Source organism: Sebastes umbrosus, chromosome 22 (genome assembly GCF_015220745.1).
Source record: "Sebastes umbrosus isolate fSebUmb1 chromosome 22, fSebUmb1.pri, whole genome shotgun sequence".
Taxonomy (NCBI): domain Eukaryota; kingdom Metazoa; phylum Chordata; class Actinopteri; order Perciformes; family Sebastidae; genus Sebastes; species Sebastes umbrosus.
Window position 1 is genome coordinate 19,127,650 of NC_051290.1, and position 18,204 is coordinate 19,145,853.

The 18,204-nt window shown below is 40.9% G+C and overlaps 1 protein-coding gene across 2 annotated transcripts in view; it reads right to left on the bottom strand.

Annotated features, from left to right (window-relative positions):
• The window catches only part of dhx15 (DEAH (Asp-Glu-Ala-His) box helicase 15), a 32,833-nt gene extending 19,778 nt beyond the window's left edge, over window positions 1–13,055 (bottom strand). Inside the window, exons 1-5 of one of the 2 annotated variants that reach the window (XM_037759308.1) lie at window positions 12,855–13,055; window positions 9,330–9,663; window positions 7,061–7,254; window positions 6,024–6,183; window positions 4,498–4,716 (exon numbers count right to left, since the gene is read on the bottom strand). In XM_037759308.1, coding sequence (XP_037615236.1) covers window positions 4,498–4,716; window positions 6,024–6,183; window positions 7,061–7,254; window positions 9,330–9,663; window positions 12,855–12,862 — 915 coding nt within the window. In that variant the 5' untranslated portion in view covers window positions 12,863–13,055. The other variant, XM_037759306.1, reaches the window with a different exon arrangement.
• Window positions 13,056–18,204: the final 5,149 nt, after the last annotated feature.

Here is an 18,204-nt window from a genome sequence, read left to right on the forward strand (position 1 = left end):
AGCATGATAGTGAGCACAGGGTCCCTATTGGAATACACTATTAAATGTACTAAATACATACATATTCCACAGGCAACCCCTGCTTTTAACTCATTAACATAGAAAAACTTGTGTTTTATGTTACCTCCCCGTACACACATTTTTAATCATCGTACTTGATGGTTTTAAGTGGTTTCTGGTATGGCCTAAAACAACATATAACAGCTTTTCATTTTTCAAGCAACTCCCGCTGTTAAGAACCATTTCCTTTGTTTTGCTAACAACAATCATTTAAATCCTTATGAAGCAGCAGTTACTATATGTGTCACGTTACAGCCTATACTGTTGCACCACCTGCAGGCCCATGGGAGCAATGCAGCAGTTTCTCAAAGAGAGGAGTCATAAGGCAATGATGAAAATGATTTCCCTGATGCTTATAGACAGACAATGAGCTACATCAGAGCTCTTCATGCACATTTATTATTTACTAGGCTAACAAAACAACCCACAAAACTTCTCCTTTTTTAAAAGCGTGCCGTGCTGAAATTAGTTAAAGCATGACTGAAGCGGACTTAATTTGTACCGCGGTGTGAAGCCAGTAGCACTTGCCCTGACATGAGAAAGCACCGCGGTGACGTTTCCTGTTTTCCTTCTGGACTGCAAGTGTGTTATTAGCCCTGTTGTCCCCTTGTTCATCGCATTACGTCGAACCCTGCTGATGGCCATGTGCCTCTTAATCAACACGCTGACAAGTGGAAAACGGTAAATCTGAATGGATTGGTAAAATTAGCCGGGGTATTAATAGCCTATCAAGCCTCTGGATGCAGCAGCTGCCATGGAGGGAAAAAAAATGGACCTCTTTGCCAAAGCGCTGGAAGCAAGCTGGCTGTCTGTCCCTTAGGGACATCAAGACAGAGTGTGTGTGTGTGTGTGTGTGTGTGTGTGTGTGTGTGTGTGTGTGTGTGTGTGTGTGTGTGTGTGTGTGTGTACGTGCATGTGTGTCGGTGTGTGTACAGACACATGGGGGGCAGTTGGCCAGTGTTGGGAACCTGTCCACCAGCTCTCCCTGCGACCCCAGAAGCAACAATCTACAGCCAAGCTAATAACCGACACATTTAGGCACTCCTCTTGACTAGCAAACAACCCCCCCGCCAATCCCCATGTTTTGATGTTAGCTGCTGAGGGGGAAGCTTAAATATTAGGACTTATCTTTGCTCAACAGCTGTGATAAGTTTCGACTTTCTTGTTTGGAGTTGGTGCTTCAGTTCTATTTGTTTGCGGAAGCGAAATATCTCACAGAAAAAAAACTGTGGAGGAGAGAGGAAGAGGGTCCTGCGCATTTTGCTTTCGTCCGTTATAAATTAAACAGTCAGATAAAAAGAGGCTATGGCTTTGCCATGGATCTGCCTCCCGATCATTAGTCTACATCAAAGTTGCTGGGAGACTGAAGAGGTTAAGAAGCGCTCGAGGGGCGTGCTGCAGCACCCTTTGAACACCCATCTCTGCCAGACCTACCACACATTAACTTCTTTAACCCAATTAGGAGGGGGTGATAATGAACTCACCGTGGGAGTGCTCTCAGTAATGCTTTAGCTTGACACAGTGCAGGAGGGGGTGGGGAGGGGTGGAATATAAATCAACAAATTACATTTAACTGCATGAGAAATGTTCAACACATTGCCTGCAAATATCCCAGACTTTTCTTACACATTCACAGGAGTGACTATCGGTGTTTCTAGCCATGCGAGCAGCTGGGATACCACTAAATCTAAAATCAATTACCAGCCCTCGAAGGAGACCACTTCAAACGCCGTGCCCTCCAATGATTTCATCCCCTTCGTAACAAGCCGCATATTGATCCTGCTTTGGCAAATGAAAACTGACGTAGGTGTACTGCCACAGTCAAGCTGATGTTGAGTGACAAATAATTACTGCTAATAAACAACCCGTCACAAGATGTGATTGGGGAAGCCGGAAAGACATGAGAGTTTTTAAAGATTCCTTGTGTAGATGAAAAATTGGTACTGGACATGTTGTACAGTCCAACATGTCATTTAAATCTCTAGGGCAATTTGGGCTATATACACACATTCTCCTATACAACCACAAGTAAGCACATGGTCTCCAACACCATTTTGTCATAGTGCTGAGAGAATAACCACAACAGCACAGGCACTGTTGGCTCCAACAGGCTTCTCCTGTCCAATGATCAGGACATTGAAACATTTGTTGGCGCTTTCCTGTGTGTATGTGTGCGTGTGCGTGTGTTCACCCTGCTGTGACCAAATTCATCATTTTGGGCATGAACCCTGCCCTCCATTACACATCAGTGGACAACATTTGCAGGGAGGGAAAAAAAATAATAATAAATGACTTAATTTCAGAGATTTGTGGGAAGGGCAGAATCTGGGTCACTCCTAGTTTTTTTTTTCTCTTCACTGTGCAAATCCTGGTGGTTCCCATACAGGCACACTCACGTGCATTAACATCTATCAAACTGAGGATTAATAATTTCCTGTTCAGAGGGTGCACGAGTGTGTGCTCATGACTCTGTGAATGTGAGTAACTCATCTATGTAATTAGATTAATTTGCACACTCTTTAACTTTGGAGATGTGTGAAATCTTTGCACAAGTTTGTAACCTTGTTCGTTTGGACAAAAATAACAATAATATACATAACTGACAGACTGACTATATTTGTGTTTTGGACTGTTAATCTGACAGAAAATACTATTGAAAATCTCATTTTAGGCTTTAGAAAAAGATTACCAGAAAAAAGAACCAACCGATTAATCGATAACAAAAAATATCATTCGCTCCAGTCCAACATGTGTCTGATGAAAGTGTCTCTAGAGATAATATAACTGTACAAAAAACTGAATTGTTTCCTGTTTGCAATCGTCACAAATAGAGATGCTCCAATCGAAACCGGACAGTTTTCAGAAGATTGGCCATGACCGGTGACTGGCCGATCAGTCATATTTCCAATTTCTTTCTGGGTACCCTTTACACACACGTGCCATATGATAGATTCACATCGCACACACGGCACCACAGACAGTAACTTCCCAGTCACACACACATAACATGTCGTCCGTGAGAAAGTTCTTCAGCGTGAGTGAAGAAGACATAAAGCTCACAATTTGTCACAACTCCAAGTCCAAAATAAGCCCAGGAGTAGCAACCTTAAAGACATTTGGAACAACTAACTTAATCAGAAAATTATTATATTGTAATTCATTCCCATGCATGCTGCTCAGAGTAATCACAGTGACCGGCTCATCTGCCAACAGCACGGGGTCTCTCCCTAGCACTGTCCTGCTTATAATGGAGCTAATAGCTATCGTTAACGGAGGTTCCATTGAGTTGCATTATACCAATATACACCGATCAGCCATAACATTAGAACAGCATGGGCACCCTGACTGGTCTGCGGCTACGCAGCCCCATCCGAAACAAACTGCGATGCACTGTGTGTTCTGACATCTTTCCATCGGAACCAGCATTAACTTTTTCAGCAATTTGAGCTACAGCAGCTCTTCTATTGGATCGGATAACACGGGCCAGCCTTCGCTCCCCACGTGCATCACTGAGACTTGGGTCTGTCGCCGGTTCACCAGTTTTCCTTCCTTCGACCACTTTTGGTAGGTCCTGACCACTGCAGACCGGGAACATCCCACAAGACCTGCAGTTTTGGAGATGCTCTGACCCAGTCGTCTAGCCAGCACAATTTGGCCCTTGTCAAAGTCGCTCACATCCTTACGCTGGCCCATTTTTTCTGCTTCCAACACAAAGTTCAAAATGTTCACTTGCTGTCTAATATATTCCACTGACTGCCAGGTACCATTGTAACGAGATAGTCAATGTCATTCACTTAACCTGTCAGTGGTCTTAATGTTATGGCTGATTGGTGTATATCAATACAAATGAGTAATGGGCAATGGTAAATCATAACGCTATTATAATGTGTTCAAATGTAATCTTGTAAAATGTCGTTTTTGGCAAGAAACTTGAAGAAATACAGTTGTTTGAAGGAGATGTTTTCACAGCAATATAAAATAGATAATAGAGAAAGAAATATGATGTTTAACTTCCTAACACTAGCTTCAAGCAGCTTTTAATATATAACTAGAACTACTAATGCCAAGAGATTTTCTAATCAAAGCAAATATTAAAATGCAAATACAATATTTTATTTCCTAATCATTTGAACTGTGTGATTTTTATGCAAATAGCCACTATAGATGACAATAACAAAGTAAGAAGATAACATTTAGAATCTTACACTGACTTCAGGACAGTTGAAATTATTCTTTGGGACGGTGGTGAAAAAAAGTTAGTCTAGAAACTTGCTGTCAATTATAGTTCTTAGAAAGAAAATCAGAATCGGCAGGTCAGACTTTTAAAAAACTCTTATGTCGGAATCGGCAAAGAAAATTGCAATCGGTGCAACTCTAATCAGAAACCTGGTTTTTGTAGAACAACAAAAATCTCATTGAAAACCTCCGGACTCGTACCTCCTGTCCAGTGAGGAAGAGCAGCAGGTCCCCTTCGTCCACCTCACACATGTGGATCTGGATCACCGTGCGGATGGCCGCCTCCAGGTAGTCTCGCTCCGGTTCGGGCGTGTAGAAAATCTCCACGGGGTGCGTGCGTCCGGGGATGGTTAGCAGTGGACAGTTGTCAAAGTACACCTGGAACTTGCCGGCGTCGAGCGTGGCGCTCATCACGATGACCTGGACAGAGAAGGGCACGTGAACGGGAGAGAGGAGTCTGTGAGGGACAATGTATTCATAGAAGAGGTGAAAGGAAAGATAAAAGTAAAAGTAAAGAGTGTAAATGACTGTGGTGATTATGGGAGTGAGCACTCAAGTGTGGAATGAGTTAACATTTCATATGGCTTGATGATAATTGAGGATAAGCACACATACTAAGTGGATAAGGCTGCAAACCAAATACAGAATAGATGAAGAGTGCATGGATAATGCTTTGAATCAGAATTTAGGGTGAGGGCGCTGGCACGAACCCAAGATGGTGTCTATAGTGTAGAACTTGGCATTGTACTCCAATTCAGTGACCTACACAGCGCTATGACAGTCCTTGTTCCTGATGTTGGGTACACAATGTTCTCTCCAGAGCCATTAGATAGAGCGCATTAGGATTCTGATGGGGAAACGCGTCTCCCATTTTCAATCTCAAACATTTTCAGGGGCCAGTGTCTCGGCATTTCGCTTTACGCTCTGCGAGACATCATAATTGCTCTTAATCAAGGCAAATTAAACTTTCAAATTTGGTAGGGGATAGGGATGAAGGAGATAGAGGGGTGTGGGTGGATGATCATTCCCAACAACCTAGACCTCATTTAACAGTCCGCGAACAACAATCTAACCTTTGATTCCACGCTGACAAACAACTAGTCATTATCCATCTGCTTTATGAGAATGATGTCTGGCACAGTCTGCCTATAAAACTTCTGCCTGCCTGTACGCTCCCATCCACGCATCCGACACATTGCTGTTCCCCCCCCTGGTTGATTGGCTTAAAATGGGGCTGACTCTGGGAGCAATCTCCACTAGTGCCGCGGTGCAGAATAGATGTGCATTTCTGAGCCCAGCGGCAACATTTCTCTTTGCTCAACAGATACACAGCTGTCAGACATGGGGACACTGTCAGAAGGAAATGTGACAAAAGGGAGGAGTGACAGAAGAGGGACATAAACACTGGCTGTCACTGAATTTATCCTGCAGGAAGTCATGTTTAGGGTGTATTGAAGGCATTAAGTGGGACATATTTGTGGAAACAAATCAGACTACTGTCAAGAGTACTTTCAACACTAAGTCTAGAGATAAGAAAATAAAAGTGAGCTTGATGTTCCAGAATAAACAGAGAATGTAGGTGCTGGATAAATAGTCACATTAAGATTCGGGAACTTTTAAATGAATCCACCTGCGATCAAAGGATTGCAATACCTTATCCTGAAACTAAGGTCATAAAAGAAAGACGCTTGATTTTAGAAATGACATACTGAATAAATTATTTTTACCTTGAGGTCAGCCCTCTGGCGGACCACCTCCTTGAGGACTCCCATGAGGATATCTGTAGCTAGTGTGCGTTCGTGTGCCTCGTCCAAGATGATGACACCGTAGCGCTCCAGCAGAGGATCGTTCATGGCCTCCCGCAGCAACATTCCATCTGTCATGTACCTGCGTGAATAGAAGACATACAGGCTTTATCAGCATATACAATGGCATTATCTGATTAAAACCCTGCTCAAAATTAATGCAATGAGCACAGCATTCCACCTTTGATTTGAGAAAATTCAAACCCATCCTTTAACGCCAGTCGGTCAAGCATCAGATGAGCTATGAGCTGTCATCTATGAACTGAAAAACTTTAGTTTACTGTACTCAAGAAAATGAAAGTGCAGAAATTATGGCCGTTAGCTTTGACATGTTTTGAGCACCCTATTGTTCTATTGAATTAATTGTAGATTGTCACTTGTACAAGGCTAGTGTTTAGCTAAGAGGCTCCTCCTATTATCTACTAGGGCTTTGCATTGACAAGAATCTAACATTAGATCAGACATACACTGTAAGTGGGATTTGACTTGGCATACCATGGATCTCCATGTGATTATCATAGAGTGGGCATGTCTGTAAAGGGGAGACTCGTGGGTACCCGTAAAACACATTTTCATTCACATATCTTGAGGTCAGAGGTCAAGGGACCCATGTGAATATGGCCATGCCAGTTTTTCCTCGCCAAAATTTAGCGCAACTTCGGAGCGTTATTTTGCCTCCTTCGCAACAAGCTAGTGTGACATGGTTGGTACCAACAGATTCCTTAGGTTTTTTAGTTTCATGTGATGCCTTAAAACTGACCCCGCTATGTTGGATTTTAAAGAGGGAATGGAGATGATTTTTTTGAGAATCACTACACATAATATCGCGATACTCGTGTGTATTGATATTTTCTTACATCCCTATTATCTACTTCTCCCAGTACAACTGTAGGTTTGTCATAGGTTGTTATTAAAATGAAAAGAGAGCCGAGAGGACTATTTTTAACCAGCCTTCTTACTTGAGTAGCGTCTTGGCAGAGCTGCAGTCCTCAAACCTGATGGAGTAGCCCACCTCTTGGCCCAGCATGACATCCATCTCATCAGCGACCCTCTGGGCGACGCTCATGGCCGCTACCCTCCTGGGCTGGGTGCAGGCCACGGCTCTCTTTGTTCCTGGCATTGACCGCACCATGTCCACGCACCACTGAGGGATCTGGAAGACAGCAGACTAATCAGTTTGTGCTGGAGCCAAAGAGACATGAAAGGAATTCTTGAAATGAAAAAGCAAAGTAGGGAGATGAACTCAAGGAAGATGATGGAGGTCGGCCTATAACAAATATTTTACGAAAATAAAAGATTTCATAGTACTACTATTTGGAGTGCATTACTAGGGTTTACTATGTCCTGCAAAGCAAATACCTATGAAAGTCATACCTGTCAACATTTTCACTAACAGCATGTTCTTGCTTAGAGCTGAAAAACAGAAGCAGCTTGCTAAGAGAGTCTTACTTCCACTCTATTAAGCTTGAGGTTCGGATGGATGCCCTTTTGAGATGATTCAAATCTTACCAGTCTTTGAAATGTCACCCAATCAGAAGAACAAAAAAATGCAGATGAAAGGTTTGGAAGAGATAAACATTTCACGGACAGTATTAAAATATGTCATTAGTACTTACAGGGCCTGACCCTAATCATCAGAATAGGTTTGGTGGAATGCCTGTATACCACCTCATTTGTACATGACAATAAATTAAGCTGTATTTACAATAAAGGGATAGTTCGGGTGTTTTGAAATGGGGTTGTGTGAGGTACTTATCCATAGTCAGTGTATTACCTACAGTAGATGGCAGTCGGCACGTTCCCAGGTTGGAGAAACAGACAAGAATACTGGCACGGGAGCAAAGCAATATAGTGCTGTGGATGGGGCCGGCACAAAATGTTATTTAACCACCTAAAAGAAAGGCCCACCTAAAAAAAAAATCTATATCAGTTTAAGTGTACGCTATATTTAGAATATTTGCCAACGAGGAACTGAACTGAAAGTGAAACTTATCTATACTGTTTTTGTCAATGGATTCTGCTAGCTTTGAAGAGACATAGGTAAGTTTCACATTCAGTTCAATTCAAGATAAAGCGATGAAAATATTCTAAATATAGTGTACACTTAAGTAGATATTGATTTTTTTAGGTGAGCCTTTCTTTAAGGTGGAATAAAAACGTTTTGTTGTCGACAGCAGTACATTGCTTAGCTCCCCTGCTGGTACTCCTGTCTGTTTCTCCAAACTGGGGACGCGCCCACCGTCATCTACTGTAAGTAATACACCGACTATGGATAAGTATAACCCCACTTAAAAACACCCAAACTATCCCTTTAAGGAGCAGTGTGTAGGACCTGGGTGTATCTAGTGGTGAGGTTGCAGAGTGCAACCAACTGAAGCCTCTCCCATGTGCCAAGTGTGTAGGAGAGCTGACGCAAAGTTGTGACTGGCCCTCTCTAGCTTGTTGCAAGAGTAGCGTAGGTCATTTGGAGAAAAGCCAGTGCGTAGAATGTGTGTGTGTGTTTGTGGAAAGTGATCGGTGAGGCAAGCGAGAGAGAGTGATGGCGACGGTTAAAGTTAATATTTTCAGATGATTATACACTAAAGAGAACATACTTGTTAATATTATATTCCATTACTGCCAATAGATCCCCCTTATAACTTGTTTTCCCTGATAATTGTGAAAAAGACGTTTTGCGTAAATAAAACACTAAACACACTTTTAAATTTCAAGAAATACCATTAATTATCAAAACTTAAATGCATCATTGATTATTTTTCTTTTCATTTCAAGAGCAACAACCGCAGACGGCTATCCTTAAAGATCCGTAAATGTAGCCCCTACCTTTGTGAGCATGTTCTGTATGTGTGGAATACAAATGTTTTCTAGCATCATCAAGGCGGAACATACTGACAAGATCACACCACTTCATTTAGGAAGTGTTTGGAAGATAGTTTGTATTCCCCTCAGGAATGGGCTGAGGCTCAACCGGTGATCTACTCTAATCTTCTCTCTTTCAAATTTTAAAAACAGACAACCCAGCTCATTCAAGAACTACAGTAAACTTTACTGCACACACTGTGAATCAGCTTAATAGTATTATTATACCAATTATATTACTGAATTTAAATTCAATTTGACACATTTTAGTCAATATATTATCAAAAATTGTTTTTAGGAGTAACTGTCAATAGTGGTGTGATCTTTATGTGCTGGTTTTGCAAAAACACTAAACATTCTGCCTTTTACCTGGGTGGTTTTTCCAGAGCCCGTCTCTCCCACCAGCACAAAAGACTGGTTACGCATCAGGATGTCAGTGAAACGCTCTCTGTACTCAAACACAGGCAGCTGCAGCCGCTTCTTCAGGATCTCATAGTAGCGTGGCGTGTGTGGCAGGTTGGTGAAGGGGTTGATCTGCTGCTGAATGGGGGCTTGCTTCAGGAAACCTCCTACGCCGCCTACAGCCAGGTTGTTGGGCACAGCGGATGGCTTCACATCTCTGTCCCTGTCACGGTCTCGATCCCGGTCGCGGTCCCTGTCCCTCGACCGCTCGTCACGGTCTCTGTCCCTGTCTCGGTCACGCCTGTGAGAGGAAGATGCACCATAAGACTGCCATACAAACTCACCAATTTAACTTCGAAACACAACATAACTCCAAAATGCATGAACACACCCCCACATACATTTTGCACAATTTTTCCTTAGTAATGGTAAAGATTCAAGAAAACATAAAGGGCACGACATAGAACATGAAGTCCACAATCAACAAGTTTGTTCTCCTATTGCAGAAAGATGAAGTTAATCGCTTATTGCTAACATTTTTATGTAGACATATGTTTACAAAAAATAATACATCCACAGAGCTTTTAGAGAGGTGCTGAATAAAAGTATGGCTTTTAATGAAAAAGAAAAGAAAAAAAAGATTAGGATTGTGAATTAATCATTTAAACAATTTTGGCAGGTCCAAAATGAGTGTTTTGTTTTTATCTGTGGAAGATATTGTTTGGTTCCCAATTCTAACAAGGCTTGTGAGCCCACAGTAAAACAACGTTGGAATCACGTGGTATCTCTGGGTCAAAAAAAAATGGATAAATGGCTGAGATTGACGATAAGTGCCTGGCAATGACGTGTTGTGAAGTAAATGCAATGGAACGGGGGAGGAAGAATGCAACATCTAAAGCTGAATGTTATCAATAGCACCTTTAATGGCTTCAGAACAGTATGTGAACCATTTATTTCATCACATTATTTAGACAAAGATTGTGTCTGAAGCTCTGTGGTGAAACTAGGGTGCGAATGTGACTCATGTGAATACAGTAGTACCAGAAAAGCCCTTTTGGGTTAAATTAAGGCTAAAATGATGATGTTACCTTGATCCGACAGTGGAAAACAAGTAATTTCTGGCAGATTGCACATTGAAATACCACAAATTATTGAATTTTTAAATGTCTAGCCATTTCTAATGAATATTTGACTGTTAATTACTATTCAGTTTTGTCTAAATGTGTCTTTGACACTTGTGTACAGACAGAAATGAGCTGACAACAAAAAGTTAAGCCAAGCATGACTCCTAGAGAGGTGGGGTGCATCATCTAACTTAAAACCCTGGATGTAGGCATCTCTACCACTCATGTCCTTGACTATGGGAAAGCTGCAGTATGCACATTGGATGATGCTAGGCTTTGTTATTTGAATATAAATATACCTGCATCCATAATAATAATCCAGTAATATATATATATATACACACACACACTGTATATTCTGAAATGGGCCATTCTGCATAATGACTACTTTTAAGTTTAAGCTTTAAGTATATTTTGATGCTAAATCTTTTGTACTTTTATTTAAGGAAGATTTTTAATGCATGAGTTTTACTTGTAACAGAGCCTTTTTTTACACTGTGGTATTACTACTTAGTAAGTATTTCTCCCACCACTGTTCCAATCATTATTTTATTTAAAAAAATCTAGATATAGTATAAAGTACAATAAATAGCCTATTGCAAACACTGACTTCTACGAACATGCAAAATAAATTAAATCAATGAATATATTACGTTTTAGATGATGTGGTAATATTTAAGTCAAATTACTTTGCTGCTATGCCTCTTCATTCATTTCCTTTCATTTGAAAGCTTGTTCCTGGCTGCCTCCAGGCAGGATGTGTATCGTTCACATAATTCATGCAATATTAATGCATCCCTTTGGATACATTATTTTGCTAGTCATTCCCGTATGGTCAACGCAATGTGAGATCCAGGGCAGTGACCCTGAGCGTCCACTCGGTGACTTTGACAACAGAAGAGCAAGGTGATGCTTCAACCTAACGTTAGCTCCTCCAACTTCTACAGGCCGATCGGGACTTAGTTTAGACCCATATGAACAACCAGCAGTCCCTTTGATATACCCACGGAGAGCTTGGCTTTACAGCAGAAGTCAAATGACGTTACTCGGGGTGTTTAATGTGAGACATAAGCAGTGCCATCTGACTGACAGGGCATCTCATTTCAGCTACACGGCTAACATTAGCCCGGCTAGGAGATCACGTGTGCAGCTTTCCATCTTCATTTTGTAAGAGCCATAAGCCAACCAGGAACTCACCATCACATGTTGACTTTGTCTCATGAAATCATTTCTATTCAAGACGCAACGTTTCACCTAGCACGAGCTAGCATGTAGCCACGTGCAGAACAGGCTGGCTGTCTGCTAGTTAGCTAGCTAAGATAGCTGTCTGCTAAGTTAGCTGTTAGCTAGCTAAGTTAGCTTTTTGCTAGTTAGCAAGCTAAGATAGCTGTTAGCTAGCTAAGTTAGCTGTGTGCTAGTTAGCTAGTTACGTTAGCTGTTAGCTAGTTAGCTGTCTGCTAAGTTAGCTGTTAGTTAGTTAGCAAGCTAAGTTAGCTGTTAGCTAGTTACGTTAGCTGTTAGCTAGCTAAGTTAGCTTTTTGCTAGTTAGCAAGCTAAGATAGCTGTTAGCTAGTTACGTTAGCTGTAAGCTAGTTAGCTGTCTGCTAAGTTAGCTGTTTGCTAGTTAGCAAGCTAAGTTAGCTGTTGGCTAGTTACGTTAGCTGTTTGCTAGTTACGTTAGCTGTAAGCTAGCTAGCTGTCTGCTAAGTTAGCTGTTTGCTAGTTACCAAGCTAAGTTAGCTGTTGGCTAGTTAGCAAGCTAAGATAGCTGTTAGCTAGTTACGTTAGCTGTAAGCTAGTTAGATGTCTGCTAAGTTAGCTGTTTGCTAGTTAGCAAGCTAAGTTAGCTGTTGGCTAGTTACGTTTGCTGTTAGCTAGTTACGTTAGCTGTTAGCTAGCTAGCTACGTTAGCTGTTAGCTAGCTAGCCACGTTAGCTAACGTCACACCAGCCACTTTACCGGCCCATTGCATGACCTTATCGCCCAACAACAACAACAACCCCGTGCACCTGGCTGTTTCTCCTCTCATTAGTACAGGTGTGCATATCCAGCCCCGCCAGGTGCTAACGTACACTTGCGAGGAGTTGGCGTTAGCACGTTAGCAGCTAGTTAGCAACACAACAACCAGCAGCCTGCATCAGCGATCACAAACAACACACAGAGAGAGAGACGCGCTAACGCTACATACCCTTCAGAGGGTCTCTTTTTACCCTGCGAGGCATCATCCCCCAGGTCTACACGATGTCGCTTGAACATCCTGGCGCCGGTATGCGTCTAAACAGCAGCTTTAGTGAGCAGCTTGTTATTATTATCCACCATGCAGGTTCTCCCTCTAAACACCAGCAAAATGGCGACCGGAAGCTCTTACCTCATCATTGTGATCCTTCTGGACTAAGTGAGTCGAGAGCAGCGATCTAGTGTGAGAGCCGCTGGTGTGTTGCATAGAGAAAGATCCCGCGGCTTTACTGAGTCCTGCACATGATGTTGTCCACGGATGCCTGTCTATCTGCAGATACGATGCGGTGGTTGTGCAGCGTCTCAGTCGGGATGATGTGCCCGCCAAACAACACACACACACACGCTCCTGTTGCCTCGCCCCCTTCAATGCACAGCTTCAGTCTCACTGCAGCACACAGGCAGCTCTGTGTTTGGTCTCCAGCAACGGGGCAACCTCGTTGTTATTCAGTTAGACCAGGGGTCTCTGAGCAACCTGCGGCTCCTTTTTCCCCCTCAATGTGGCCCTAATACTCTATAGTACATTGTCTCTTTGGCCCTCACTGCATTAGACATATATACTATATACTTAGACTATAAACTGTGTTACCTTCATCACAATGCTCAAATGTTTTGCGGCTCCAGACAGATTTTTTTGGGGGGGCGGTTGCCTAAAATGGCTCTTTTGATAGTAAAGGTTGCTGACCCCTGGATTAGGGCGAAACCTAGGTCGAGTCATGAGTTTTTTTTCTCACTTGAAAGCCCTTAAAGTAATGAAATATAAGAATTCAATGGAACTTTTTTTTTAGCATTATAGAAGAATATGATTTACAAAAAAAACCTCTAGCCCTTAAATTGTCTTTTTTTTTTTTTCTTTTTCTGTATTTTTTTGCATGCACCTGATCCTATTGGTCTAACGCAGGGGTCTGCAACCTGCAGCTCCGGAGCCACATGCGGCTCTATAGCTCCTCTCCAGTGGCTCCCTGTGGATTTTTAACATGGAAATGAATAACTGTTTTTTTGTTTACATTTTCATTTTTATTTATCATCGTTGTAGGTCTATGGTACGACGGTACGACAGAGTATTAGGGCCACATTGAGGGAAAAAAAATAAATCTAAGATTTCGAGAACAAAGTCATAATATTACGAGAAAAAAGTCGTAATATTATAAGAATAAAGTTAGAAGTTTAAGAGAAAAAAGTCGTAGTTTTATATTATATAATATTAGTATATATATGTATAGAAGTATAGTAGTAGTAGTTTTGCGTGTTATTTTCTTTTTTTCTCGTAAATTTATGACTTTATTCTGGTAATATTGCGACTTTTTTCTCGTAAAGTTGTGACTTTATTCTCGTTATATCACGACTTTTTCTCAATGTGGCCCTAATACTCTATAGTACATTTGCACTTTGGCCCTCACTGCAGTAGACTTATATACTATATACTTAGACTATAAACTGTGTTACCTTCATCACAATGCTCAAATGTTTTACAGCTCCAGACAGATTTTTCTTTATTTTTCTTGCCTAAAATGGCTCTTTTAATTGTAAAGGTTGCTGACCCCTGAGTTAGAATTAAGTGATCTTAGCTATAATGTGCTGAGTAAACTATAAATAGCCATTAAATGAAAGGTAATTTAAGTGCATCACATATAATCACAATGGTAGAAAGTCACTAAGTACTCAAGTATTGTACTTAAGTACAATTTTTAGATACTTGTACTGTACTTGAGTCCATTTTCGGCTACTTTATACTTATGCTCCACTACATTTTAGAGGTAATTAACACACTTTTTACTCTACTATGTGATAAGTTTAGTTACTTTGCAGATTTAGATTATCAATACAAAATATAAATCAACTAATAATTTATGATATACTATTATAGCCTATATTAAACTACTCAGTAATATGTAAAGTAATTAAAATTAGCTATATATATATATATACATATATACTGTCTATATACAGAGTATATAGACTGTATATTCTGAAATGGGCCATTCTGCATAATGACTACTTTTAATTTTGGTACTTTAAGTATATTTTGATGCTAAATCTTTTGTACTTTTATTTAAGGAAGATTTTTAATGTTTTACTTTTTAGTTTTACTTCTAACAGAGTATTTTTTTACACTGTGGTATTACTACTTAGTAAGTATTTCTTCCACCACTGTTCCAATCATTATTTTATTTAAAAAAATCTAGATATAGTATAAAGTACAATAAATAGCCTATTGCAAACACTGACTTCTACGAACATGCAAAATAAATTAAATCAATGAATATATTACGTTTTAGATGATGTGGTGATATTTAAGTCAAATTACTTTGCTGCTATGCCTCTTAATTAATTTCCTTTCATTTGAAAGCTTGTTCCTGGCTGCCTCCAGGCAGGATGTGTATTGGCACCCAATTTTACTGTTATCAAACCACTGATTAGCCTAATAAATTTCATCACTCATCATCACCCCCATGCATATGGGCCCAGTAGGTGGTTTGTAAATTTTTAACAGGAGGGACCTACCCAGTTCGTTGGTCGTTGTCATAGATTCTGACTTGCACAAACCTCATTGCACCCTGTTTTTTATGGTATTATTATACCAATTATATTACTGAATTTCAATTCAATTTGACAGATTTTAGCATCCCCCCATCATATCGGCCTACTGTATCGGCCAGTAGGATATATAACTAAACCACCAAGTTCCAAGGGGTTAAATCAACTATTTATACTGTATGTGGAAATTGAACAGACAACTGCAGAAAAAAAACAAGGAAATTAGGCTAATCTTATATAGAAATACATCTACATCTTTTCCCCTTACCACATAAAAAAATGTGTTTGTAACTGATGAATACCATTTGTAGTGATGTATGGAGTTCTGATAAATACATTGTTTATTTCTTAGTTTATTCTTTTTGTTTTCAGATCATGCTAGATGCATTTTAAAGGTCATCGCAGAATAAATAGGATTTGTTTTTTTGTTTTATCAGGACTGTATTCTACCGGAATCTGCAGATGCGCAAAAAACACTTGATCCAGTCTGGAAGGTGCAACTAGGAAAAGTGGTGAGCATGGACATTTTTTATTCTCAGCTCTTAGTTAGAAAGGCTGAAAATCCTTCTTTCAACCTCTACAATTATAAAGTGATGAATAATCTGTCACTGAAGACAATCATTGCCATTGACACAGGTAATTACACAGCCTGGACATTGCTAACAAGCTGCATAATGGCAAATGGCTCATTGCTTATAGCTGGGGGATTGATGGTGATGGTTAAGGCGAAGTCAACGTTACAACAAAGTCATAATTCTCTAATATGCAAGGATAATTTAAAATACTGGGGGTTTTCCCCCACCTTTCTGTCTGTCTCGCTTTCACAGACTATTAAATAGCAGTCCAACTGTGTATGAAATAGCTCTGGCAAACAGAACTGCAGAGCTGGCGGTGGATAATACTAATACTGGGAACTAATCATCTGGAATATTGCAACATGAACTTAAACTGCAACCCCCAGCTTTAAAGAACTGGACACAAAATAGGCCTCTGTTTGAATTGACTGTTAAAGTCAAAGAGCTCAGTTAAAAGTAGGAATGTCTTAATCGTTTTTTCGTTGTTGTTGTTTTTTTTTGCTCCTGATCCTGATCACATTCATTTTCAATAGTCAATATTGAGTAACTGCCAACCAATCCAATCCAATATTTGTTTTTGTTGATTTTTCATTCATATCAAGGCTGCACAGCTAGAGTAACATTTCATTCAAATACAGCACCTAGACTTCACCTGCAGAATGTCACTTAAAGGTACAGTATGTAGGATTTGGCAGCATCTCATGCTGTGGTTGCAGATTGCAACCAACTGAGTACCCCTTCGCTCACTCCTCTCTTTCCAAGACTGCGGTAACGTGAGCTGCCGAGTGCAAAACCGTGTTAATGCCGTTCGCTTCGCCCAAAGGCCACCATGATAACACAATTTTAGGAGCAACGGAAGTCAGACGCTGGCTGGAGGTACCACGGTTTTGCACTCTGCGACTCACGTTACTACAGTTTCACAAGTGTGTCGGAGAACTGCGAGGCCTTCAAATGTGAAAGGCTCTCGCTAGAGCCAGTGTTTTTGTTTGTCCGGTGCAACAAAGCGGACTCCGTGAAGAGGACTGGCTCCCTATGTAGGTATGAAGGGCTCATTCTAAGCTAACGAAAACAGGATTCTTAGTTTCAGGTGATTATACACAAATGAAAACATAGTTATGAATATTATATTCCATTTCTGCTAATAGATCTCTGGAAATGTTACACATTGGCCCTTTAAAGGGACAAAATGACCACTGCAAAACAACCACAAACGAATGCAAAACACCCAAGACTCAAAACAACTACAAAGAGACACAAAACAACCACAAAGAAACAGATAATTGAAGACTACCTCATTATACCAAGGCCCAGATGAAGTTTGGCCCAACCCTGATTCTCCTGCTGGTTGGAGAAAGTAGCATCTGCAGCTGTTGCCCCATCACTGATATCACATCAGGTCCTGTCAGCTCTTATCACGCTGGCCCACCATCTCCTATCTTAATAGAGATCTGACTGTATGCCGTGGCTACGTGCTGACCCCCAGCGTGGCCTTTCTGCTTATCGGCCGTCCACAAGCTCACGCTCCTCCAACATCCTGCGAATTTGCCGGCCTTGCTTGCCAGCAGGGCCTTCGGAGCCATGTTGATGTTGTTGTTGTTGTTGTTGCAGCAGTTAGTTTCAGTTTTGCCTCTCGGAAATCTGAAAACTACTGACGTAGGTCACAGGGGACAAAGACCTGTAGACAGCAGCAGGGCAGCCATTATTCTGTGGTCAAGGAAGCTTTCATATTAATGTGAGGGCTTTCAGTGTATTTACATTCTTTCTGTAATTTGAACTGTTCAACTACATGCCAGTTTGATGTTGCTTTAAAGGAATAATTATGGGGAATACTATATGCTGTCTTGATGAGTTAGATAAAAATATGTATACAACTCAGTGGGCTACCTCCGGGTCTGAAAAGTGAAGCCAATGCGGAAGTGTCTGCGTTCTTTCTAATAGCCAGCAGGGGGCGACTCCTCTGATTGCAAAAAGAAGTCTGATTGTATAGAAGTCTATGAGAAAATGAGCCTACTTCTCACTTGATTTATTACCTCAGTAAACATTGTAAACATGAGTTCATGGTCTCAATCTCTAGTTTCAAGTCTTCTACAATACAGCATGATGTTCATTTTGTAAATTATGGTCCCATTTAGAGTCAAATAGACCATAAAGCAGGGGATGCTTTAGGGCGTGGCTACCTTGTGATTGACATGTCGCTACCACGGCGTTGTCCGGTGTGGGAGTTGTCAGTGTTTTCATCTTAGAACTTTAACCCTTTCACAGTGTGTTTTCACTTCATGAAGGTTAATTATAACATTTTTGGTCGCCTAAAAATGTGTTATTCAGCGTTCGGTTGTACTTAGCTCCACCCTCTCTTGTCACTTCTGGTTG